The following is a 26,889-nucleotide window of genomic DNA, read 5'->3' as shown; positions in this document are numbered from 1 at the left end:
TATTCAATTGCGAAAGAGCAAGGTGTTAGTTCTGTAAAGACATTAGGTATATTTTGGGATCAAAAGAAGATTGCTTTACATATAAGGTAAAGATCAAGCCTAAGGACTCTTTTTCAAAAACGGAAGTGCTGTCAGAAATAGCGAGTCTTTAAGATTCACTTGGGCCCTCTCATTACCTAAAGCTCTTCACCCAAAAACGGTAACAGATTTGAGAACTGAAGCTTTCATTGCATCTTTAAAGAGACTCTGCGCCCGTAGAGGCTGCAACATTGATGTCAGATGATGCATCTAATTTCAAGGGTGCTGCTTCAGAATTAAATCGTTTAAAAAACTAGTTTATCAGACTAATGAGACTTTAGTCAATTACTTATCTGCAGAATCAATCCAATGGAAATTTTCCCCCCTTGTTTCCCCTATTTCGAAGGTTTATGGGAGGCAGGAGTAAAATCATTTAAACACCATCTTTATAGGACTTTAGCTAAAGTAACTATTGAAGAATTTGAAACAATAATAATTTATATTGAAGGTATACTTAATTCACGTCCCTTAATTCCATTATCAGATGACATTAATGCATATGAAGTTTTGACTCCTGGACACTTTATCATTGGACGCCCAATTACTTCAATACCTGAACCGGAAATTGTGGATATTTCTGATAATAGGTTGTCGCGCTGGCAATATACTACCAAATGTGTTGAAACAATTTGGAAACGCTGGAAAATTGACTATTTGAACCACTTACAGCAAAAAAATAAGTGGCAACTTAAAAAAATAACGTTAAGGTCGGATGTTTTGTATTGTTAAAGGAAAATGATTTGCCTCCTTGCAAATGGGCAATGGTTAGAATTTTAGAGATAATTTATGGAAATGAGAGCAGAGTAAGAGTTGTTAAATTAAAAACTATCACAGGTATTTTTACACGCCCAATTTCAAAAATGTCTCTTACCGATAAAGGATAACTTTGAAAATTAAATTAGTTAGGAAAGATAGTTGTATATGTTGTATATACTTACTTATTGTATTTATACGATGTTTAGTATACAATTTGCATATATTTTGCAATTTTGATGCTCATTTGTAAATATTTCATCTAATAGTTTTATTTATTTGGTTTAAGCAAATGTAAGCTAAATGTATAATTGTGTTTTGAAATCTTGCATATTTCAACACCGGATGGAATGTTATGTCATGGCAAGCAAAAGCGCCACCTATAGCAATTATGATCTTGTACATTCGAATGCTGTAACCCGTTGGGAGCAGTTGCACAAAATAAAGCCGTCTACTGCTATACATCCATTTATCACCGACGATAACAGCAAGCAAAAAACTGCTAATGCGGATGCTTAAACACATACACACACATGTACATTCGAATGCTGTAACCCGTTGGGAGCAGTTGCACAAAATAAAGCTTTCTATTGCTATACATCCATTTATCACCGACGATAACAGCAAGCAAAAAACTGCTAATGCGGATGCTTAAACACATACACACACATGTACATTCGAATGCTGTAACCCGTTGGGAGCAGTTGCACAAAATAAAGCTTTCTACTGCTATACATCCATTTATCACCGACGATAACAGCAAGCAAAAAACTGCTAATGCGGATGCTTAAACACATTCACACACATGAACTGTCGTACAGGCAGTCAAACGAGGGTTTTAATCTAAAATTTGACACATCTACAATTTGAGTTGAAAAATTTCATTTCAAAATTCATTTCCCCATCTCTCTGTATTTTGAGTTATCGCACGTACACATACGCATGAGGAAACAGACTGACACATAGTCATTATTGATGGCATTTCTTCATATGGGTTATGCCATTCATGCTTTTTTTGAGTTATCATTTTCATCTGTACGTAGATGAGTAGGGACCATTTTACTGGAATTTACAGTTTTGGTGAAAAGGTTGTATAATAAGTTGCACTGTCTGGCTTGCGTCTGTTTGTATTTGAGGTTCACATGCAGAACAGCAAAATCTGACTTCATGCTCCTGAAATATAATCTTTAAGATTAATTAATCAGTGTGGCGGATATAAAAAGGAAGATAACCACATATGCTCTTCTTAAGATCATGAACTGAATGACAATCAATGCAAGAGCCCGAATTCAGGTATTGCCAATGGTCATCACTTGGCATGATGCAACTTCTCCCGTAGAAGATGTTATTGTATTAGAAGTTCAGGTATTTCGACACTGCAGCATTATTATACCCATTAGGGAAACTAAAACTAAATACCATACTGATAGCTTTTCAGCTGGAAGAGAAATCACAAGTCTGTGTCCTCCTGTCTATTTGGACGGGACAGCGTCTATTAGTTATTACTGAGCTTATTATCCCGACTATCTAATTGCTAAGTACAAGTTGGTTTCATGTCATCGAGACGATTAGGCTCGACTGTGCTTATATGCTAAGATATCAGTTGTTTGGTTTAACGAAAGCATGCTAGTTAATGAGATCTACGAAGGTACACAAAATTAGATATGAAAAAAGCTAATCAAGTATAATATATGGAAAAATATACACAAAATGAACCATAGAAAACAATAGGAATAAGCTGAAATAAAGTTGCCATTATTAATCGAAACCCTATTTAATCGAAAAACCGTCAATTAAAGAGGCATAGTGCACGTTGTATTCGTTAAGAATAAATGTCCTCCCACTGATGTGGCATCAAAGTTTGAAGAAAGGGCGAGGTGGCATCCCCAGGTGTTTTCCTGTCTAAGTATAGCCATAAATATTGAAAAAAAAACAACATAATTTTACTTTGGGAACAATCATGAGTGAAAAAGTCGAAAGGGTTCAAAATAAAGTAAAACCGGTGGGAGTTATCTTTTTTTTTTTATCCAAATTTTTTCACATACTTTCAAATATATTTTACTTACCCGTCCCTTAAAATTATGAATCTTGGATACCGCCGTAAAAGTCTTTGAAGACATTGACAAACAATAATTAAGAGATCGTGATCTTTGGCGTGGATTTTGCCTTTTTAGCGATTTATGGTTATGGTTAATACATATGTACCAGAAAATCAAATTTGGCTCACTGAATAAGATATTGTGGTGGTAACATCATAAGCCAGATAACAACTTCCGGAGAAGAGTGTACACTTTTGTCTAGTGGCTTTGTTACGCGGCTATGAACCCTAACGTTGCGAGTTCGAACCTCAAACATGCACATTGGTGACCCTGGTTCTGAACAACCGTATCCTTCGTTCAGCTGTCGTGGCTCCATCTACCGGCAGCCACCACTCCCACACGCTCACTGTCGTCCGTCATAACACTTGGCGCGATAACAACGTTCGTCGCTCGCCATAACGCCTGGCACGGTAATCACGTTCGTCGCTCGCCATAACTGGCGCGATAAACTCTACCGACTCACTGGTGGGAGACTATTGTGGTGGTAACATCATAAGCCAGATAACAACTTCCGGAGAAGAGTGTACACTTTTGTCTAGTGGCTTTGTTACTCGGCTATGAACCCTAATGTTACGAGTTCGAATCTCAACCTGCACAGTTTATTAAAATTTCGAAGAGTAGTAAAATTTTTAGAACAGCACTCCAATCGGTTTTTCCATAACAACGAATTCCAAGCAATAAAAATCTGAAATAAAACTTTATTGGGATGATAAGGTGTTTCATTTCTATTAAAAACGTAAATAATTTCTCAATGAATCTCAATTCAACTATATCACAAAAACGAATTCTAATAAATGCGATGCTATAATTCGTATAATACAAGTAAAATATACTTAAAAATGATGACCATAAAATAATTTCCTGTGTTTGGAATTATCTGTTGCTAAAACAACTGAATGGTATACAATAAAACTTTAGATGCAATCAAGGCATAGAGAAATGAATTAAAAAATAAAATTAGGTACCAGAGCGAGTAAGCACTTAGAACTAATCTACTCCCTTTGGTGTCCCAGGTCTTCAGACCATTCCCTTTATCGTGTATCTTTTTTTCCAATTTCGGAGGTTTTTAAATTCATGGTCTAGCACATTCCCATCAACTTATTATATATTATTTATAGTCATCGCCGAATGTTACTTCTTTTGTCTCTGATGCACCTGTGGTCAGAGGGGGTGCTTAATGAAAAACTTCCAACTCTCGGTGCCTTTAGATATTTTTTTTATTAACAATAAGAACAGAGTTTAACGCTCTGGGTAAATTCCATTACCGCTGGGGTCAGGGCCGCCGCGTAGGGGTGGCAAAATTGTTCACCGCACAAGGGCGCCTGGGCCACGGGGGCGCCAAAATTTATAGTACTTATAGTTTTTTATTTAATGTTACTTAAATAAAAGTTGTTAATTATACGCTAGCAATTTTGCATGTTTTGTATTTTCTAAGCATTAAAATGAGATTTTATTTTTATTTTATATTTTAATTTAGTTTTACCTTTATTTTCGTTCCTGCGGGTTGTTTTCGTTTGTGTAAAATAAAATTTGATTGCCGATACGAACAATAAAAACACGTTCCGTGTAGAGTTTGTGCTACCACACGGAACGTGTTAAAAATATAAGAATTTGTAACATGTAACAACAGGAATTGGGAATGTTTTGTATCGGAATATATTTATTCTTTATGTGCTGTGAAGCTGTTGCGGCTGAACGTCGTTGTTTAGTTTGCTTTTTTTCCCGTAATGATGGTGGCGACACCACCGTGTGAGTGTGCCCGTGAATTAACAGGGAATACCCTTATATTTGCGATGTTTTACCAAAGAGGATATGCCACCTATTAATATTTTAAATGAAAACAATCTTACCGATGTTTATGAAAACTATCTTACCGATACATTTCCAAATATTGGAATAGCTTTACGGATTTCTTTAACCCTTCCAGCTTCGGTGGCTACTGGAGAACAAAGTTTTTCAAAACTTAAAATTTTAAAGAACTACATGTGATCTACCATGGCGCAGGTGAGCTTAATGGACTTGTCAATTATATCCATAGACAGCGAAATTTTGGATAAATTAAATATAAAGGAATTGATACGAGCGTTTTTAGCTGCTAAAGCTAGGAGAATATATATTTAAATATATTTTCTAATTCTTATATTTTACTTAAAGAATGTTTTATCCCTGTCTTATTTTTAAAATTTATGAAATAATAAAAAACAATAAGATAATTTAAGTAATAATAAAAATCAATAAACAATTAGACAAACGTGTTTTAATATTATAATTTTAAAGCTTTTCAGTTCGAAAGTCAAATTTTGAATACCATAAAAGAGTATTTCATATATAATTTGCAGCACTTTATAAGAGTGCAACAGAATCCCATAAAGGGGCGCCAAATTTCAATTTGAACAAGGGCGCTTAGTACCCACACGGCAGCCCTGGCTGGGGTCCGTTCCTCCCACGCAAGTCACCGTTCTCGGGGGTGGATGTTTACAAGCAGGAAGTAAACAACAGGCGGGAGCGCCATCTATGTATAATCCGCAACAATCTCCATCAATGTTCTGGCCTGCTGCTCGTTGAAGAGTGTTTCTAAGCGCAATTAACGAAGTACGTTAGGAATATATACTCCTGGTAGGGTCATCGAAAGCGTGAAGAGCATTCCAATCAGCTCAGTTAAAACTAATAGCATTTTGAACTTACCTACTCCCTTTGGTGTCCCAGTTCTTCAAATCAATTGAAGTTGCTGCTTTTCCTTTAACATGTATCATTTTTTTCCAATTTGGGAGGATTTAAATTCATAGAGATGGTCTAGCACATTACTGTCGAATTATTATTTTTAGTCATTGCCAAGTGTTACTTCTTTTGTTCCCTTCAATGTTCTGGTCTGCTGAAGAGTATTTCTAAGCGAAATGAGCGAAGTATGTTAGGAATATATACTCCTGGTAGGGTAATCGAAAGCGTGAAGAGCATTCCAATCAGCTCAGTTAAAACTAATAGCATTTTGAACTTACCTACTCCCTTTGGTGTCCCAGTTCTTCAAAACAATTGAAGTTGCTGCTTTTCCTTTAACATGTATCATTTTTTTCCAATTTGGGAGGATTTTAAATTCATAGAGATGGTCTAGCACATTACTATCGAATTATTATTTTTAGTCATTGCCAAGTGTTACTTCTTTTGTTCCCTTCAATGTTCTGGTCTGCTGAAGAGTATTTCTAAGCGAAATGAGCGAAGTATGTTAGGAATATATACTCCTGGTAGGGTAATCGAAAGCGTGAAGAGCATTCCAATCAGCTCAGTTAAAACTAATAGCATTTTGAACTTACCTACTCCCTTTGGTGTCCCAGTTCTTCAAATCAATTGAAGTTGCTGCTTTTCCTTTAACATGTATCATTTTTTTCCAATTTGGGTTGATTTTAAATTCATAGAGATGGTCTAGCACATTACTATCGAACTATTATATTTAGTCATTGCCAAGTGTTACTTCTTTTGTTCCCTTCAATGTTCTGGTCTGCTGAAGAGTATTTCTAAGCGAAATGAGCAAAGTATGTTAGGAATATATACTCTTGATAGGGTCATCGAGCGCGTGAAGACCATTCCAATGAGCTCAGTTAAAACTAATAGGCACTTAGAACTAATCTTCTCCTTCTAGTGTCTCAGATCTTCAGACCAGTTGCTGGTTTCTTTTCACCACGTATTATTCTTTACCATTTGGGAAGGATTTTGGATGCATAGATGGTCTAGGGCAGCACCACCAACTTCTTTTGTAGATACAATTTTTTGCTATCATTATAAAAAAGTTCTGCAATGAAATATTTGTTCTGGCTATTGTTAGCAAACAATTTATATTAATTTCCAAGTTCATTTCTTGTGACTGAGTCCCAACGGATCACTTATGCCCATACATTTTTACACCAAAAATGTTTTTAAGCGATAAAATAAGTGAGTTTGGAGTCTCCTGTATATTGCGTGATTTTTGATCATAAATAAAATAGTGATCATAATTCAGTACAATAAAATGAAAAAACTAATTTTCTTCCTAAAAACTAATTGAAAAATCTTCCTAAAAACTAATGAAAAAACTAATTTTCTTCCTAAAAACTAATTGAAAAATCTTCCTAAAAACTAATGAAAAAACTAATTTTCTTCCTAAAAACTAATTGAAAAATCTTCCTAAAAACTAATGAAAAAACTAATTTTCTTCCTAAAAACTAATTGAAAAATCTTCCTAAAAACTAATGAAAAAACTAATTTTCTTCCTAAAAACTAATTGAAAAATCTTCCTAAAAACTAATGAAAAAACTAATTTTCTTCCTAAAAACTAATTGAAAAATCTTCCTAAAAACTAATGAAAAAACTAATTTTCTTCCTAAAAACTAATTGAAAAATCTTCCTAAAAACTAATGAAAAAACTAATTTTCTTCCTAAAAACTAATTGAAAAATCTTCCTAAAAACTAATGAAAAAACTAATTTTCTTCCTAAAAACTAATTGAAAAATCTTCCTAAAAACTAATGAAAAAACTAATTTTTTTTTTCAATTCCAGTCTGTTTGGCTGAGATTAATATATTTATCCAACTATAAACATGCCTTTTTACCGGAGTCGCATTCGCATCATTCTATTCTACAAGATAAAATTTTAAAAACAACGTCTAAATAAAAGATGGATAATCATAACAAACCAGAAATTATTTATTTTAAATTGCTATAGATTAATGAATGCTATAAACAGTAATTAAATATTTTCCGTAGCTTGATCTTAATGGTGTTTTGGGAAAAATATTTTTTAATTTTTTTTCAAAATTTAAGCATGTTTAAATTTTGATACGTATGCTTCATACTATTTTAAATGCCTTACACCCTTCTTTTCATCAGGCTATGTAATTCCAGAATTTCCTTCCTGAATTTTTATTTGCGAAATTATATTACAGTAAATGGCAGACGTATTTAAAAATGAAATCCCTTCAAGAATTTTTAAAAAATTGATTTTTTCTGAAAATCAACTTTAACTGAAAGCACAAAAAAATCTCTAAATTTCGTTAAAACCATGACTTATACAAAAATCTATTCAATAAAAGAAAAAATGATCCACATTTTGATATCTTGATTTACAAAATTGGAAAATTCCAAGATGAATTATTAATAGAAACAATGAAAACGATTTATGTTTTGATTTAAATTTTTAATTTATTTTTAAACAAATGTATTTAACATATTTAAAAAAATAATTAAGGGTAGAAAAATTATAACGATTGATATAAACGAAAAAACTATTGGCATAATTTTGTATTTTGAAATGATCTAGAAATTATTTTTGTCCTATAATAATTTTGGAAGTTATCGAGGAGAAATGCAAAATTTCGCTATATTCTCAATGAATTAAAATTCCAATTAATATTTCAAAAAAGATTGTTTCCAGTACACATTCCTTATATTTGACATAAGATTGGTAGTTTAAATGGTCTTGAGTTTGAAAGTGATTTAAACATTTTTGTGTTATAATATTTTTGGATATTATAATGGAGAAACGCCAAAATTTCCTTAATTTTAAATCAATTAAAATTCCAATTAATATTTTAAAAAGATTGTTCCAAAGGATACTCCGTTTTTTGTTAGCTCTAGTTCAACCGACTTAGCCTGTGGTCTGCAAACATAAAGAACCTATCCCATTCCTGTCTGTCAAAAAAGTAGAAATAATATAAATAATGATTTTGTATATACGGATTGTATAATAATATCATAAAAAGATTTCCTGTAAAATTTTAACTGCATAATATATTAGTTTTATTTCAATATATTTATAGAAAAATCTTCTCTAAATATCAAATAAAAACATTAGAAAAAATTATTCAAATTCAAAGTAAAAAGTTACTAGCAATATTTTTAATCGCAAAAAACTTAAATACTAGTAATTTTAAAATACTTTTTTTTCTTTTTATTCACCCAATTTTTTCGTTTATTAAAAAACGAAACTTTCTGTTCCCTGTTTTGCTTAACTCAGAACTGATAACATAGAGTCATTTGAGTCCCCCCCCCCCAAATCTATTTGTCATCCTGTACTTTCTGGGAAAAGTTTTCTTTTAGATATACTATCTAACTTTGACATTATTCAGGATGAGATATCGTACAAGAATTACTCGCAAACTCCAATTCAACGGAAATTCTCCAAATGATATGAGGTCATATTGACTCTTCAACATAGAAAACTAAAGATGCAATTCAGTCTGACTCATTGTTTTATCCGGCATTAGATGCGGGAGTCACTCTGACTCGTAATATATTTTTCGCTCTCTTGGAATCTTTGGTATATTTCATATCATATACTTTTTTATCAGTTCTTCGCACTTAATATTATTCGTTTATATAGTTTATACACTGTTTTCCACAAAATAGTTTAAGGTATATTGTAGAAAATTTCATTTCTCTCTCTCTCTCACTCAAAAAAAAAAAAAAAAAAATCAGAAAAAATGTTATCTTTACAACTATAAGAATCCTTATCTTACAACTGAATAGGATAACAGATTAATGATTGACAGGACAATAACTAAATATTGATAAAAACTTTTCTTGCGATTGGTGGGATTGAGAATTTTTTTTCTTTCACCAGTAACTATTTAATAGATAATCAATTCATAGATAATTTGAATTTCATATTCTTTACTATTTTTTTTAAGACGGAAGTGTTTAAAGAAATTATTCCTTTAAAAACTCAACTCTTTGAAATTCTCATTCAAAGTAATCGCCAAAATATTTCAACTCGGGATTTTGACGAACTTCCACGTTTTAGAACTTCCTGAGTTCCAAAAACACATTTTTAGAAAATGTCCGTCTGCCTGTCTGTGAAAAGATAACTCAAAAACGTTTTGGGTAGGATGGTTCAAATTTGGTATACGGTCTTTGCACCAAATTTGCAGATTTCTATCAAATGTTGAGTAAAATCTGATCAGTGGAAGGCCGTCTGTGCATATAAAAGATCACAAGATAATTACAAAACCATGAAAAGATTCAGTTAAAAGACTAAATTCATGCCAAAAGAATATTTTGTAATTATTGTACGACGTTAGGAGGCATTCTCAGGAATGACATATTTATGAGAGAATATGTGAGAAAGATTTGAGGAGACAACTCTCACTGGGTGTTCTTTTTTTTTTTTTTTTTTTAATGATTATAAAAATTATATCAGGCAGCAAAACGGATTTCTAAATTTACAAAACTTGAAGATATATCCAGTAAATTATTTAACTATGTTTCCATTGTGTATACGCAGAACTACCTATTTTGTTGATGCTGTGGTGAATCGCATATAAGCCAGTAACAGCGCTTCTGCCCGAACAGCTGTTTTAGCAAAATCGGTTAGTTACTGGACTGCTAACCCAAAAGTCCCAGGTTCTATCCTCACGCGTCTCATACCGCACATTGGTGACCTCGGACGCTGAACCTTCAACCTTCGTACAGCTGTTGTGGCGCCATCTACCCGCAACCAAAGTCGCCAGACTCACTTGGCGCAGCAAAGTCGCCAGACTCACTTGGCGCAGCAAAGTCGTCAGACTCACGTGACGCAGCAACCCAAAGTCGCCAGACACACTTGGCGCGTCGGCACCCACAAACTCTCGCCATAACGCTTGGTGCTACTCAAATAAGGGCACGGCCCATTAAGACAACAGCTACTACATAATACATCACCACTCAACGCAATATCTTTCGTCTCCCCTTCGCCTCACTGGAGGGAGAGTACTGTGGTGAATCGCATATAAGCCAGTAACAGCGCTTCTGTCCGAACAGCTGTTTTAGCAAAATCAGTTAGTTACAGGGCTGCTAACCCAAAGGTCCCAGGTTCTATCCTCACGCGTCTCAAACCCGCACAATGCCTATAGAAAAGTCAATTAAGGTGTCTAACTATTTTTTATAAAATAAACTAAAATTTTAAATTCTAAAAAGTTTGCACCTTTTAGAAATCTAAACTATTGAATATCTTTCCCCAAAATTTTAATCAAAAAGACAAGACATTCGAAAATGTTGTTTACAAGTTCTAAGATTGATCAGACATATAACAACAAATCATTTTTAAAATAGAATAAGAGTCATTAAGTCCTGTGGGAAACCACTACAAAAGGCTTTTGTTGCTGAATTAAATAAGAAAAGAAGGATTCACTAATTAAAGGGCACAAAACAATTTTAATGAAATGCAACCTCTTTGTATCATATAACAACACAATCTCAAGGATCACTACAAGTGAAGCATGTATTGCTTTGACAATTGAATTCTGACAAATTTTGACTTGGTGGTATTCTATTGTTGATATTACATCTTATTTGCCATTATATTTTTCATGCCTCATACTACATGCAGTGCTGTTATTCATATAAATGTGTTGTTGTATTATTTTATAGCATTTAACTTGTATTATATATTTATTCTAGTATGGTATTTTCTTTTATATAATCCTGTGGCAAAGTGACTTCACCAGGTCACCCGTTCCGATCATAATTCATTATTTTTATTTAAAAATGCAATATTTAGAATTAATTTGAAATATTGTTCGGATATCGTTAATGATAGCGTTTCAAATATTTAATTATGTCATGTTAATCATTTTTCAATTTTTCCTCTGTAAATTATTTGGGAATTAATTGAATATGCTTAATATGTAGAATGAGTTATTTTGCCTCAAGATATCTAATATTATTGGGTATATAACCATATCACCGTCATTTTTAAAGTTAATTAAAACACTTGTTTGCTATAAAAATTTGATATATTTATTCAAAATATCTTTCCGTAGAAAGTACAACATTTTTCCTTCTTTCGGGTGACAAACGAATCCCGAGAAGAAAACAAAAAGCATTATGACTGATTCGATGTAATTCAGTTGTCAAATCCATTTTTGATATCTGCTTGGGAATTGAATCTCTCTCCGGAAAAGATACTCAGTTTGGAGAGAAGCAAATAATAATCTGAAGGAGCAACATCTGGTGAACACGCTAGGTTAATTAAAACATTCCAGGGAAGTGATTCCAAAGTCTCTTTCATTAATATAAAAATATGTGGGCAAGCATTGTTGCGTTGGAAAACAAAATTTTCATGCATTTTGCCATTTTCTGAACATTTCGTTTTCAACGCATTTTGTTGTTCAAATTGATGAACTATTTGCTTATCTTATTCGTTCATTAATAATTATTTAATTAGATTTCATTAGCTCATTATAAACTTTTGATCTTTGTCATGGGTGTGTAAATCATCATTTTAAAACACCGAATCAACTTTTTGCAAAATGTACTCGATGGGGCATGTTGCATGTCAAAGTGTAACTGATGTGCTTCTGCTACAGTTTTCTTTGCAATGAAATAATTTTGCATATAATTTTACATTTCACACAAATGCTATTTGTATGCCACTAAACTCGACATTATCTAGTTACTTATCTAGTTAGAAAATAAATATGTATTAATAAACCAAGAATTCCCTTCAAAGTTTACAGAAGAATAATTAATAATACCTTTGAATCACGAATTATCTTCACAAACGAGTATTGTTTTCATGCATTTAATTGATTTAAATTTGGAAATTAATAAAATGATTGTCCATTAGAATCTCATTGTTGCAGTTCTTGAATTGAATATACATTTTTATGACAGAGAAGCAAAGAATTAATTCAGTTTATTTGAGAGTTGTAATAAGACATTTGAGTACCAACATTATTAGAATCTAGAAAATATATATATATACCACCTGTATATGGTAAGAAAATACTAATATCTTTTTACAAATTTTTAAGAATGAAAAAAAAAAAAAAAAAAAAAGAACACAGAAAGAAAATTGTTCAACTGACGAAAGAAAAAATGAATAAAAGACTAAATTACACGCACAAATATGAATATAAATGCAAGGACGTAAGAAAAATAAAAGAAAAATATGTAAATATATACCACCCTGTATATGGTAAGAAAATACTAATATCTTTTTACAAATTTTTAAGAATGAAAAAAAAATAAAAGAACACAGAAAGAAAATTGTTCAACTGACGAAAGAAAAAATGAATAAAAGACTAAATTACACGCACAAATATGAATATAAATGCAAGGACGTAAGAAAAATAAAAGAAAAATATGTAAATATATCATAAATGTTGACATATGTTAAGAGAAGCGTGAATTAATTTCATAGAAATGATTATTTTTTCTACTGGAATACACTCATAAATAATTTTATAAAATCAAACTCTCCAAATCCGAAACACTTTGAAACAAAAACACATATATTATATTCTAAAATCAGATATAGAAACTCATATAAACATTTAATTAAAAATATCCGATCATAGGATGTGCAAATGCCAACACCCAAATGGAAAAAATACGATATCTTCAATCACTAAGATATTGAAATATTACTTCCAAGATATTTTGAACAGCACACAGATAGTTCTTTTTTATATGTATGAACTTGTTTTTTATATGTATGAACTTGTTTTTTATATGTATGAACTATTTTATATGTATGTTCGTATTTTCATTACGAACAGTTGATTCTAGTAATCGATTCGTATACTCATTGGGATATTTTTGCTCTAATGACAAAAGTAGTGACGGCAATTGCAGAGCTAAAACAACAATAGAAATTATTTTCTGTTATATTTTCGATTTCTTTTTTTAAAAAAAAACCCCAATTAGCTTGTTTTTTTATTCTGAAAACTCGATGTAATTTGCTTGCTTTTCCACTCTGAGAGCTCGACGCATTTTGTTTGTTTTTTTCACTCTGAGAGCTCAGTACTCTGACTGTAACGCACCGGAAAAAGGCTTCAATTGCAAAGGTTCGCACACGTCCTTTTCTCGCTCCTGTCCATCGTGGATATTGGAAAAAGAAGTGATTGCTGAAAAGGTGAAGAAAGGCATTTCATATCCAGAAGCAAAGCGAATGGTAAAAGCTCGTAGACCTGTTGATGGATCCAGCTATTCTAATGCTGCCAAGAAAACACTAGAAACAAGAGGCACTCAGATAATGCCTATAATCATTCATGTTGATAATAATTCGTTTCAACCATCTTATGCACCCTCTGAAATTTGTCCCAAATCTGAATCATTTATAAAAGAGTTTTCACCCAGTATTCCTATGGAAGACAGTACTCAAGATATCCCACAGTGTAAAGTTGCGGACACTTCACAAAACTTAGCTAGTTTCAAAACCGTTATTAACAGGAAAAAATATAAGAAAAACTCCAAGCCTAAAGATAATAAAACCATGACCACAAATATGTGCAATCGTAACACAGATAGTGATATAGAATCAGATAATGCAATTGAATATAACCCTCATGAAACAATTGATGAAACTCCACCTGCTCCAGAATCTTCGTGTGTGCTTTAACTGAATCCATTCTGACTCCCCAAAGGGTATAAAAAAGCATATAGAAGTTGTAATATCCAAAAAAAAATATTTTACAATATATACTTTGGAAATGATATCACAAATTAATAAATTAAAAAAGTATGATGTGCAAGACATATAAATCGCATGTGGATTTAGAGCAACTATTCTAAATTGCAAAACTTTGTACTTCCCTTTCATGTTGCTATCTTTGCCTTACGCCTATCCTCTACAATTCATAATATTTAAATCTAGCTCACTTCATTTTTTCAACAGAGGTTTTGCTAGTCCTTCTCCAGTCACACTGATTACTTTAATAAACCCTATAAACGACTCATTTATATTTAATATTTTCTCTTCAATATTTTCATACCTAATAATGGCTGAAGTGCGTTTGTTCTTAATGGGAAAAATGAAGATCATAATCCATACTGCTGTACTTGGATAATTTTGAATAGACTTTAATTTTGCTAAGAATTTTTGTTATACTTTGTTCATTTGATAGCAGTGCTAAATGGTGCCCAATTTTCTAACACAATCTAATTTTCGAATTTTTTTATTATTTTTATATGATTTATTAGCACAAAGTCGTATTTACTAAATTATCCGATTAAACATATAAAAATTTCCATTATTAGGAGTTCCTATTATTTTCATGGTTTCCACGAAGTCAAAGGTTATTACATAAAATATATATTGTAAAAAATAATTCTTTAAAACAGTCATTTAAGTCTTTCCATTTTCTTATTTATATTTACTTGTTTGGTTTTCATCCACAGCAAAACATAAATTTAATCTATTTAGTAATTCTTTCCAACCAATAAAGGAATTAAAATGACAAATAAAACATTCATGATTTCGAATTACAATTGACAGTTTTCTCCAGCTATTATAGCCACCTATAAATAGTGTAGATTGTTCCTTTCCTTTTTTTTTTCTTCTTTCAAATTAGTATACAAAAAAATGTCGAGTTTTGCGTTTTCTAATAAATTAACCTGCTGCAAATAAATGAACCAATTTTCACTATTTGGCTTATTTTTTAGTAGTGCGTAGTGGAAAATGATCTACCTTCAGCAGACTTAACAAAAACTTCTTTCTGTTGTACAAGTCCGTTTTTAACGCATTCTAAATTTATCAGTTATAATACTTGGTAAAGGAAATTATTCGTAAATATTGACTTCCTTTAATGTTTAATTTAAATACAGTAACAAATATACAACATAAAACAATATATAATTATAAGTACTGCAAGTTTTTATTTTGTTTACTCTCAGGTTTATTCGTTATGTTATATAATAAAATTTAACTGTGTAAACACAATTATAGATATAATAGTAAACAAAGCATGTAAACATACTTATGGCAAATATTATAATTATTATCGACAATAATACTGCCTACATGACAGCATTTTATGAAATAATTCTTTTCATAATGCATTTGATTAAAATCACGAATAAAGGATATTACTGAGCTGTTAAATTTCTAATGTGAGAATAAATGATTTTTCATTTAGAAACATTAGGCATTACTTTAAAATAATTAAATGAGCTTACCCTACTATGCTGCGTCGGATAAAATCCTTCCCGATGTACTGTCTGTCCACGACAAGAATACTGCTAGACATTCGTCTATGTTTACGGCGGGCGTAATAGAAACAGGTTACTGTAGGAAGAGTTCATTTCGCAGAGGTAGAAATTCATTCAAGTTTCTTACATTGGCACGTTTAGCGCCAAAGTGGCGATATTTGGTATTATTGCATTTAATTCTTGAAAACAAATTTAAAAAAATAATTCACTCAGCTGAAAATCATTTGCATACTCGGAATATTGAAAATATCCGGCATTCCTGTCATATGTATACAAAGAACAAAACAAATCAAATAGAAAAACTGAATAAATATTTGTATGTCTAACGACTACACAAGAAGAAAAAAAAAAAAAATTAAGAAGTAAAATCATGCATGACAAAACATTAATCGTCTTCATTTCATTTGCTCTAAATTTATATAAGTTATTAATATCAAATTCTCCGCAGCAAACGCGAGGTAATCTAATTTAACATAATTAATCGTAATTTAACATAATTAATCGTACTTATTTCATAAATTTTATAAAAGTGCTTTTATTTTGTTTTAAAGTAAAATGCTCATTGTTAAATAGGTTTGAAACCTTTCCAAATTTATATTTATTTTTCTGATGTATATACTATTTCCCGAAACACAAAATTAACGATTACCACACTATCAATTTTCAGATTTTTAAAAATCAAACTGTGATTTGTAACTTATTTTCAATATGCACAAGCTTTTTACAGCATAATTAATTTCGCAAAGTTTATATGTAAAAGTATTCTGAATTTGAAGATAATTCAAGTGTTCATTCATGCACGTGCCAGATGTCCCAGATTTAAAGGAACCCAACTAAATAAGCCCAATATCGCTTTACATTATTCTACGAAAAACGCGGTAAAAGTTTGTTTTTGTATTCCAGATTACCATTTATTCATTTCCCCCGGCTTGAAAAAGAAATACAATTATTTCAAAGAAAAAATTTTCTCACGAGCTGTCAATTCAAATAAGAGTGATAAATGAGCTTTTCCTTTCAATGTATCCTCGAAGCAATAAAGGATCCAAATTCCTGCATGCATTTTATCATTTCGGGGTTGAAAATTCTTCACTCCTAATGTTCTTCACATTTCTATTCAAAGCCTATCAATACCGTTTGAGAATACATATCTGCTACCGTTTTACTATCACAATCAGTGCACCTGAGTAGAAAGGAATCTCGTTAAATACTTTAATCCTTCTAACTCACATTAACGTGCATACAATTTTTAGATTCTTGGAATCCTAGTTAAGAAGGAAAGCTATTGAAACTACAGAGAGGCGAGACAACAAGTCTCAATAAATGACTATTTTTCTTTATTTTATTGAAAAAAAAGTAATGCGCTACCTATAATATAATATTTTTTCATACCATTATATAGTTGAATAATATTTAGCGATAAAAATTTAATAGAATTACTTCTTAATAATTGCATATACTCATTCAATTCCAGAAAAGAAATTAAATCGTTTTAATCTCTAAATATTTTCATATAGCATAATAGAATCACTATTTTGAATTTCAAAGTAATTCTTTTTTTTTTAAACTATAAATACAATTTCTCATAATTATTATTTAACACTAAGAGCAAAAGGTTAAAACAACGGGGTTTTTTTCCCCTCCTCATTTTTTTTTATCATGACAATGATTGTGATAGTAGATAACTAAATTAATTATACCTGTAGATTTAAGGAAATTACTCAATAATTTCGATGAAAATAAAATACTGAATTGTGAAATATACTTGTTTAAAAAATAATGGAATTCAAAGTTCCCTGCAAGAACTTTTTTTTAATAAATTTTCAATACACTTTTCAAATAAAAAATTCAAAATGAATGATCAATTAATTTTACTTATACAAACAGCTGAGTATAATTTGCTTTAAAAGTTTGAACTGTGCATTTTTTTTATAAATATAATCTGAAATGGATTTCTATATTTTCCAGTTCCATATATCGATCAATTCAAAAGGCGATCTTATTTATGCTAAAAAGTTAAATTCTAATTTACGATAATTATTTTATTAAATTTCAGTTTATAACATTAAATAAAAGTTTTTGATCCAGAAAAAGCTATAAAAGTATATATATAATGATATTTTAAACTCTAATTTCAATTTAATTAATTTCCAAGGTTTTATCTTAATTTAGCCCATAGTAACTTCATGCTAAAATATTCTATTATTTCCTGATAAATATTAGAATCTATTGTTTCTTTCTTCGTTTCACTTTCTACAATTTAAAGTATTATCATAACAATTATAAAAGTTAATTAATCAGCAATTAACTAACTAAATTTCATGCTTTAAATTTAGTAAAATCTGCAAAATAAATAAATAAAACAGACCTTAAAAAATAAGGACAATCAAAACTATGTTAAACTGAAACTTTTGATTATTAACACAAACATGAATGGTAGAAATCAAGAACACATTAATGAAAAAAATAGAAAATAATAACAATGTATCAGAAACAAAATGTATTAGACTAAATACAATTCCATTCTGCTATAATCTATAATTGAATAATCGAAAAGAAATAAAAAAGCAATTTTAAAACTCACTTTTTATTTATAAAATATATTAATTATGATTAAAAGAATGCAAAACTATATTATTTTAAAATGACAAAACTAGCAGAGATCGAGTGACAGTTGTGTAGTTTCTTAAAAAAATTCTGAATCACTGTCACATGATTCCGTTTCTTCTGAATCGGAATCCGATTCAGTACTTCCAATTTGAACTACCAGTTCGTCTACTACTTCCTCTAAAATTCCATCTTTTTCCCAATAAGAATTTTCAAGTTTTTCCACATGACGGCAATGAGCCTCCCATTCCTTGGAAGACACTCCGCCCAAAGCATCGCACAACAGATTCTGTAAGTTTTCTAAACTTAAGTCTCCTGTTATATTTCTCTCTTTGATGAGTCTTTTGACTGAAGACCAAACGTATTCAATCGCATTTAAATCGCAATGGTAGGGGGGAAGTCGCAAGACATAATGCCCATTTTCTTTTATTATGCTGTCAATTTTATATATGATTTCTTTAGGGCGATTCCTATCAATTAGCGAATACAGTTCCGCTTTCCTCATTTTCATATCGCATTCTATTCCGTTATTAATCAGCCAATCGGTCATTTCTTTCTTCGTACTGTATTTGGTAGGTGTCGGATTTGCAACTTTTGTGTGATATGGAGCATTGTCCATGCACACGACACTTTTTGGGCGCAAATTTGGAATGAGTTTTTCCAACACCCATTTCTCAAAATTTTCATAATTCATTTGGCCATGATAATCACCAGTTTTAGTTGACGCTTTGTAAATTAATTGAGCGCCAGGAATAAATCCCGTGGACGAGCCAGCATGCACAATGATCAATCGATTTTTGGAATTTACATTTATTTCGGCTCCTGAAATTGTATCACTTTGCCAGCATTTTCTAAATGTTAGATTACTGTCCACCCACGTTTCATCAATGAAAACTATCTGGCATTTACTTTTTCTGTACTGCCTCATTTTTCGCAAGTAGTTGTTTCTCCAAAACACAATATCAGGTCTTTCGATGAGAAATTTTCTTTTATTCGCGCATTTCTTCCAGCGAAAATTCATTGAATGCAAAACTTTCCTCAATGATTCCTTATTCCAATGAAAATTCAACTTCTCTCTCAATACGGGAAGTAATTTTCTTAAAGAAGGCACTTTCTTTTGCTGGACGTAAAAATCTTGAACTGTTTGACGAATAACACATTTGTCGAAGTCGTCAATTTCACAATTTCGGTCAATAGGCCTTTTACGGTGCTTTCCAGGAGTACTCAAAACTTCCGTTTTGTCCAGTGTCGAAACTTCATTTTTAATTTTCCTAATAGTGCCTTCCGACACTCCAGTCGCCTGAGCAGCTCTTTTCATGGCTTGTGGAAGAGGAACCTTCAAAGATTTTGCTGCAGCTTCTTCGGAGCAGAACTCTGCAACATTATGCACAATTTTACGTGCTTGTGATTTTAAAGTCTCTCCTTTCTTAAATCGAAAAGGCATTTTAAAGGATGTCAAAATTTACGAGACAAAAAAAAAATATTAAATAATAAAATGCAGTTAATATTAACCAAAGAAAAGATTAATAAAATATAAAAGAAATAAGTTAAGCGAATATAAAGATACGTGCAACTGCGATTAAAGCGAGAAGACGAATGAGCAATAGATTTTCTGTTATCGCTTCACATTGACGCCAAGAAAAAGAATACCCCCCCCCCCCAGACTTCTTTCCTATTCCACCCATTGAAAATGGATCATCCCTACCGCAACCTGTTTCTATAGCGCCCGTGTTAAACATAGACGAATGTCTAGCAGTATTCTTGTCGTGGACAGACAGTATGGCACTTAACCATTTCTTTTTAAGCTCTTCATTTTTAGGAAAGGCAAAAACACTTACTCTTGGGCCATTCCTGTCATTTCCATTACAGGTTGGAACTTAACAAATCAAAGGCATTTCTATTCCTTATTTTTAGTAATCCAAATGATTTTTCTTGCAAATAAGAAAAGGCGCTTCCTGTATATTCAAAAACAGAAGGGCCACTGGCTAAAACATGGCGTGGGAAGCGAAGAGTTCGTTTCTTATCAGTAAACTTCATGAGGGTGAAATTCCTCCCTCGGTCCCTCAATTCACACCCACTCGTGTAACCTCTCGGGCGATGTCATGAAGATCTTTGCTTGCTTTTCCACATTGGGAGCCCGACGCACTTTGATCGTTTTTTTACTCTGAGAGCTCGATGCTGTTTGCTTACTTTTCCACTCTGAGAGATCGGGGATCTTTGCTTGCTTTTCCACACTGAGAGCTCCATGCTCCTTGATTGTTTTACCTCGCTGAGAGCTTGGTTCTGAGTGCTGGCTTTTCCACTCTGAGAGATCGAGGATCTTTGCTTGCTTTTCCACACTGAGAGCTCGATGCACTTTTCTTATTTTTTTCACTCTGAGAGCTCGTTGTACTTTCTTTATTCACTCTGAGAGCTCGATACTCCTTGATTGTTTTACAACCCTGAGAACTTTGTGCTCTGTGCTTGCTTTTCCACTCTGAGAGATCGAGGATCTTTGTTTCCTTTTCCACTCTAAGAGCTCGATATGTTCTGCTTTGCTTTTTCACTCTGAGAGCTCTGTACGCTTTGTTTTTCCACTCTGAGAGATCGATGCTCTATGCTTGCTTTTTTCAGTCTGAGAGTATGGAAATCAACGGAAAAGAAAGAAAAGTAATAAAAGCGAGAAAATAAGGCAGGGAATGAATTAAAAAAGGAGATCGGAACATGGGAGTAGATCATGAAATCCCACTTCTTACACAATTGATTGATTTATTTGAACAATTGATTGATCTATTTGAAACTTTCCAGTTCAAAGACGTTAGAGCTGCAGTCAGACCAATCCCTCTTGGAGTATGGTAAACTAATTCACCCCCCCCCATCATCTGCTTTTTTTTTACTTCCATCCAAGTCTTTATTCTTTCATTTTTTTTCATATTTTCCTGGCTGTTTGCCATTTTTTTTTTCGATTGCTCTTGTATGGAGAGAAACACATTTGATTTATGGTATATTCATTTTCTCTTGTTAGATGCCAATCTTCGAAAGAAAACTATATGGATAATTTTTTTAAAGGATATTCAGATGGACATATTTATCAAGAATATCAATTATTATTAATTTTTATACATGAAAAAACGATGAGTGTGGCAGATCATTTATTGTATTTCTTATTTGAATATTTATTTTTAGATGAGTGTTATCTAGCGAAGTGGGAGAAGATAAAAATGTGTGGAGTGGAGGGGGGAGGAAGGGAGTTTGTGATTATTTTATCTGTTGAATCATTGCTTCATCATACGCGTAATCTTCTATTCTCTAAACTACAAGGAATTTACATCATATAACAGTTATTTAATATATCTGAAATACAACAAATCTGGAATTTTGTTTTGAACTGAAAATTTCAGGTTACTAACAGGTAAAGTAATGTTTTCGAAATTACGATTACTTGCTTGATATTTTTTACAGTATTGTTTATTTCTTAGTAGAGGGCCCGACATTGAAATTAAACATTTAAAAATAATAAGACATTTAAATTTTAAGCATATCAGAAATAAAAATTTTTATTTAAATAATGCTTAAGTTAAAAGTCGATTTATTAACTGGCGGGATATTACTAATAGACTGACTTCCGTTCGGGAAGTTTAATTTAGTTATATTAACGTCCCGTTTTAAAACAACACTAGGGCTATTTTGGGACGGACCACATAATTTTGAATCGGGGTCAGATGACGAGGACGATACCTGAGCTGTCATCCCCTCACCAAACTTCCACCTCACACCAGCGGGATGACGTTTGGCCCCGACGGATTTAATGTGAATCAGATCAACTTACATGACTATTCTTCGTTGGAATCGGGTCTAGAGCCTGACACCCACCGGTTCCGAAGCCGAGATCTTACCACCAGGCCACCGCGGGCCTTCCGTTCGAGAAAGAAAAAAGAGATTTAATTTCTACCCTATTGCATATTTTCAGGATATTACTTGTATATAAAAAATTCCATAGTCAGTATTATTAAGGTATCCGACAAGGTTCGAAGGGCATTTTTCAAGAAAATAAATATTTCAATATTTATATGATGTTTTTATTAATATAAGGATAAAATGATGAATAAAAGTGAAATCATTTAAATATATATTTAGCTTTTAAAGAAAAAGCATATTTTGATACAAATTTTAGCATTTATTTACAAAAACTAGGATTGTTCTAGATTTTTTAAAAAAATTGTTCCAGTTCTGCACTTTTCTCTAAAACATTACATGTGAAACATATCTTAGAGTGTAACAAACTATTTCCTAAGAATTATATTTAAAAATTTTAAAAAATTATCTCTAATATATGAAATTACCTATGATATTTTAAATGCCTCCCATAATGAAATGATTTTTTTTTTCAACACTATTTACATTAAACAATCATATATCCATTTCTAAAGCATTCAACATCAAATCCATAGTTCATTGCATTCTGCATAACATACGGTCACTAATTATAAATTTCATTTCAGATATCTTGATTATTTTTTGAGATATGACGACACTCGTACAGTAGAATTATGAGATAATTCGCTCTTCAGAAAATGTATGTGAAGTTTTTAAATGCTTACAAATAAGCCTCATTTACATGTCAATAGTTTGCTATAACTTGGCTTCAAATTGACATAGAGACAAAGTAAAGATATCGCTAGAAAAGGACACGTACAATTTTTTTTGAAACTGCAAAAAAATAAAAGTGCGAACTTTCATCCAAATTCATGTTTTCAACCAAGTCAGATTGTAATTTTCCTTTTTAGTTGTCAGTATAATCAATAAAGATATATGTTTAATCATGTTTTTATCAAATTCACATATGAAACTTCATGTATGCTTCTAATGAAAAATAATAAAACTACTGTAGTCTGTTATATAAATTTTATTCTACTCCATACAAGGAAATTTCATAAAGTATAAGCAATGAAAATTTCAATTTCCATGTATTGGTAAGTGCTCTTTTCGTCAAATCTTATGAAATACACAGATGAAACTCCAGATTTTCTTCGTTCTAGTTGATAAAATCTTCTTGTGACAATTCAAATCATACAACTAGTCGCTTCAGATTATTTCACAGCTGAAAATAATTGGGAAATAATCATTATTTCACAGCTATTGAAGAAACAATGTGATAAAATGTGATTATCTCATATGTTTGTGTGTGAACATATTTTAGCCGAATAAAAGAAACTTTTGAATTTTTTAACTTCTATTCATTTCATTACGGGAGGCATTTTATGTACAAGAAACAATAATGAAACTGACATCCGTTTACATCGAGACAGAAATTTTTCCCTTCAGTGATTTTACTATCAGATTTGGATAGGGATTTCTTCGACATGTGTAGATTTAGGAAAGGGAGTCTTAGGTATCTTTAAAAGAATGTTGCAAGGATTAGGGATCTTTATCTTTTCACTCACAGCGTTAGAAAATGCTAAAGTGAACAGTTTTATAGAGCGCGTGTAGAATTAATTAAATAAAAATGGCAATTGGATCAGAAAGAAGAGACCCTTTTACAATGAAGATAAAACTTAAGAGATTAATTAGGATTTAAAGTGTATATATATATATAATTTAGCCCATATTAACTTCATTCTAAACTATTCTCTTATTTCCTGATCCAATTCCACCTTTTTTCATGTAATTAATACTACAGAAGCTCTGTAAAAATGCTTAAAGCGGCGTTTCTCTCGCTCCGAGAGAAGGGATAAAAAACTGTCAAGCTAAGCGAAATTCTTTTAAAAGATACCTATATTCCCCGCACTAAAATGACACGTGTAAAGAAATCCCTACTAGAATCTCATTGTATATCATTGAAAAAAATATTTCTGCAGCTCTTTACTCCCTCTCGCTCTCGTGTTGTGATGTAGATTGACGTACCTCGTCGCTTCTTGCTTGTACAAAAATTATGCCTCCTGGGATAAAATAAAGAGAAGTTTAAAATTCAAAAGTGTCTTCTATGTCTTCTGCCTCGAAACTGCTTCAAATATATATATATATATATATATATATATATATATATATATATGTATAAATTAGAAGTTTGCTAGAAGAATCTTTCAAGGGCTTGAATGTGAGTTCATCGTAATTACAACTTACTTATTTATAGATCCAGAACAAATGAAGTATCTTTGTAATTAAATCGTATTATATGGATAAAATGCAATGTCGTTTAAACTTTTGAAATTATGAAATATCTATTAATAAAGAATAATAAAAAGAATTTTTCATAAAGGTAAATAATTCAACAGCGCCAAGAGAAGTTACAGAAGCTGGATCTGTCAACAAAAGATATAAAATTTTTTTAAAAATGTGACTGAATAATATTTAATGACTTTCTTGGCATAAAAATATTTTTCACGGTTGCAAATACACATTTTTTACATTTACAGAATGTCTTTTGCAGCGAAAGTTTTGTTAGTGTGAATTATGCATATTTTTTGTTCGTCTTATCATCTTATCAGACTTATCTTCGTCTACTATACTTACGTAACTGTTGATTGTGGAGACTTTAAGTCTGGGAATGTGGATAGTCTGGGTTGTTGTGCACTAAACAGATAGATAAAGATGTGATGGATTCTGCAGTCATTTTTACTATATTGTCATTTTTACAATAAGTTTAGCACAGCATATCCAAAGGAAATATGTTAAACTTATTTTATAAAAAAATAATTAAAAGAAAATTTGCGTAAAAAATAATACTAAAATTGGAGTGTAACAAATCAGAATTTATTCTTGCGTCAAGATATTCATTAAATTTTTGCTGTCCATGAGAATTTCATTTATTTATTAGGATTATTTAACACCAAACTGAACCTGCACCTCTAATTTGCGCCTTGTTTGAAAATATAAACTTTTTTTTTTTTTTTTGTAAATTGATTTCTTATGATTTATATAATTTTATGTTACGTCTGGTCTCTAATTTTTATTTGTAAAGTTTAATCATTTTTTTATATTCATTTCTCTAAACATCCATTCTTAAATTATTATCCTTCTAATCTTAATTTTTATATGCATAATTGGGGTTAGAATATAATGAGAATCTTAATTTAAAAAAATATTTTTAAATATAAAACAATTTAAATAAAAAAATATAAAATATAAAAATATAAATAATTAAATATAAAATAATTATATTTTTAATTATAAAAATATTTTAAATATAAAATAAAATATTTTAAATATAAAATAAAAAATTTTAAATATAAAATAATTTAAATAAAAAAATATAAAATATAAAAATATAAATAATTAAATATAAAATAATTATATTTTTAAATATAAAAATATTTTAAATATAAAATAATCACATATGTATGTATGTATTATTTTTCTCAAACCTCTATAATATGGGCAATTGAATATAGAAAATCCTTGAATATTATTAGCCGATATATTTTGGGGACCGTGATGTATTATGGGATTATATTGCATATAAATATATATTAGAGAAAATCTCTCTGATTTTTCTGCTTGTGAAAGAGTAAAATAATTATATATTGTTTAGATGTTCAGGTTGAGAAAATTTTCATTCCTCGTGTTATTCTACTTTTATTCGTAGATACTGAATTCAAATCGTAGATAGTAAATCATACGTCATTTCACTCTAATACATGAGCAGTTAAATGAAATGCCCTTGCTGATCATATAGCACTTACAAGTATTAATAATAAAAAAATATATGCAAAAATTAAGTTTTCCAAAAAAAAAAATCAAGCTGATTGTAGCATTTATATTTTTTCAAATGTTTCGAATCCAAAAAAAAAAAAAAAAAAAAAAAAAAGAAATTTGTAAAATCAAACAAAAGAAGAAAATTGTTTTTTTCCCCTAAATTTTAAATGATTTAAAATTTATGTTTCCTTAATAAGATAACACGTGTGTGAAAATGTATATTGCATTCAGAATGCCATATACTTTTTTATGAGTAGGCTTGAAAATTGATTGTTCTGATTGAAGCCCTTGAATTATTTCCCAGATCAATTTCGGGAATGATATGTCGTAAAATATTACACAGATATCGTGTGGAGAAAAGATTTAACTGATATTGATAGCAAATCGTAGAAATTGAAATATACTTTATTTTATTCTAATATAAGAAAAGTTAAATGAAAAGTCCTTGTTTACGTCAGAACTTCTTATTAACCGCATAGCATTTACAAGTGTTAATAATGAAAATACAAAAATTATCAAAAATTAAACTATCTAAAAAGTCAAGTTAATATTAATCTGTGAATATGTTTTTAAATGTTACGAATTTATATATATATATATATATATATATATATATATATATATATATATATATATATATATATATATATATATATATATATTAAATATATATATATATATATGTGTGTGTGTGTGTGTGTGTGTGTGTGTGTGTGTAATGATATTTTAAACTCTTAATTTAATCC

At 30.8% G+C, this 26,889-nt stretch overlaps 3 protein-coding genes across 3 annotated transcripts in view; all 3 read right to left on the bottom strand.

Moving 5' to 3' along the window:
* Window positions 1-15,916, bottom strand: part of LOC129972423 (putative inorganic phosphate cotransporter) — a 76,907-nt gene extending 60,991 nt beyond the window's left edge. The window contains exon 1 of the mRNA XM_056086559.1: window positions 15,833-15,916. The gene's annotated coding sequence lies outside the window, so the exon portion shown is untranslated. The remainder of the gene's footprint in view (window positions 1-15,832) is intronic.
* A 2,632-nt stretch (window positions 15,917-18,548) lies between these two features.
* On the bottom strand, window positions 18,549-20,716 carry LOC129971869 (uncharacterized). The gene is made up of 2 exons (XM_056085846.1): window positions 20,590-20,716; window positions 18,549-19,843 (listed from the first exon to the last, which is right to left on the bottom strand). The coding sequence occupies exons 1-2, from the start codon at window positions 20,714-20,716 to the stop codon at window positions 18,549-18,551; spliced, it is 1,422 nt and encodes a 473-aa protein (XP_055941821.1).
* A 2,623-nt stretch (window positions 20,717-23,339) lies between these two features.
* LOC129972917 (putative inorganic phosphate cotransporter) overlaps window positions 23,340-26,889 on the bottom strand; it is a 48,744-nt gene continuing 45,194 nt past the window's right edge. The window contains exon 11 of the mRNA XM_056087237.1: window positions 23,340-23,549. The gene's annotated coding sequence lies outside the window, so the exon portion shown is untranslated. The remainder of the gene's footprint in view (window positions 23,550-26,889) is intronic.

The sequence above is a fragment of the Argiope bruennichi genome, chromosome 6 (genome assembly GCF_947563725.1).
Source record: "Argiope bruennichi chromosome 6, qqArgBrue1.1, whole genome shotgun sequence".
NCBI classification, from domain to species: domain Eukaryota; kingdom Metazoa; phylum Arthropoda; class Arachnida; order Araneae; family Araneidae; genus Argiope; species Argiope bruennichi.
Note: the sequence above shows the minus strand (reverse complement) of the source record. Positions and strands in the feature narration are given on the sequence as shown.

Excerpts from the sequence above, each read along its gene's own strand:
- LOC129971869 (XM_056085846.1), bottom strand. The coding sequence starts at position 20,716 with ATGGAGCTCTCAGTGTGGAAAAGCAAGCAAAGATCCCCGATCTCTCAG. Across the intron at positions 19,844-20,589 it reads CGGGCTCCCAATGTGGAAAA|AGTTCTGCTCCGAAGAAGCT; the intron begins GCAAGCAAAGAT and ends ATAATGTTGCAG.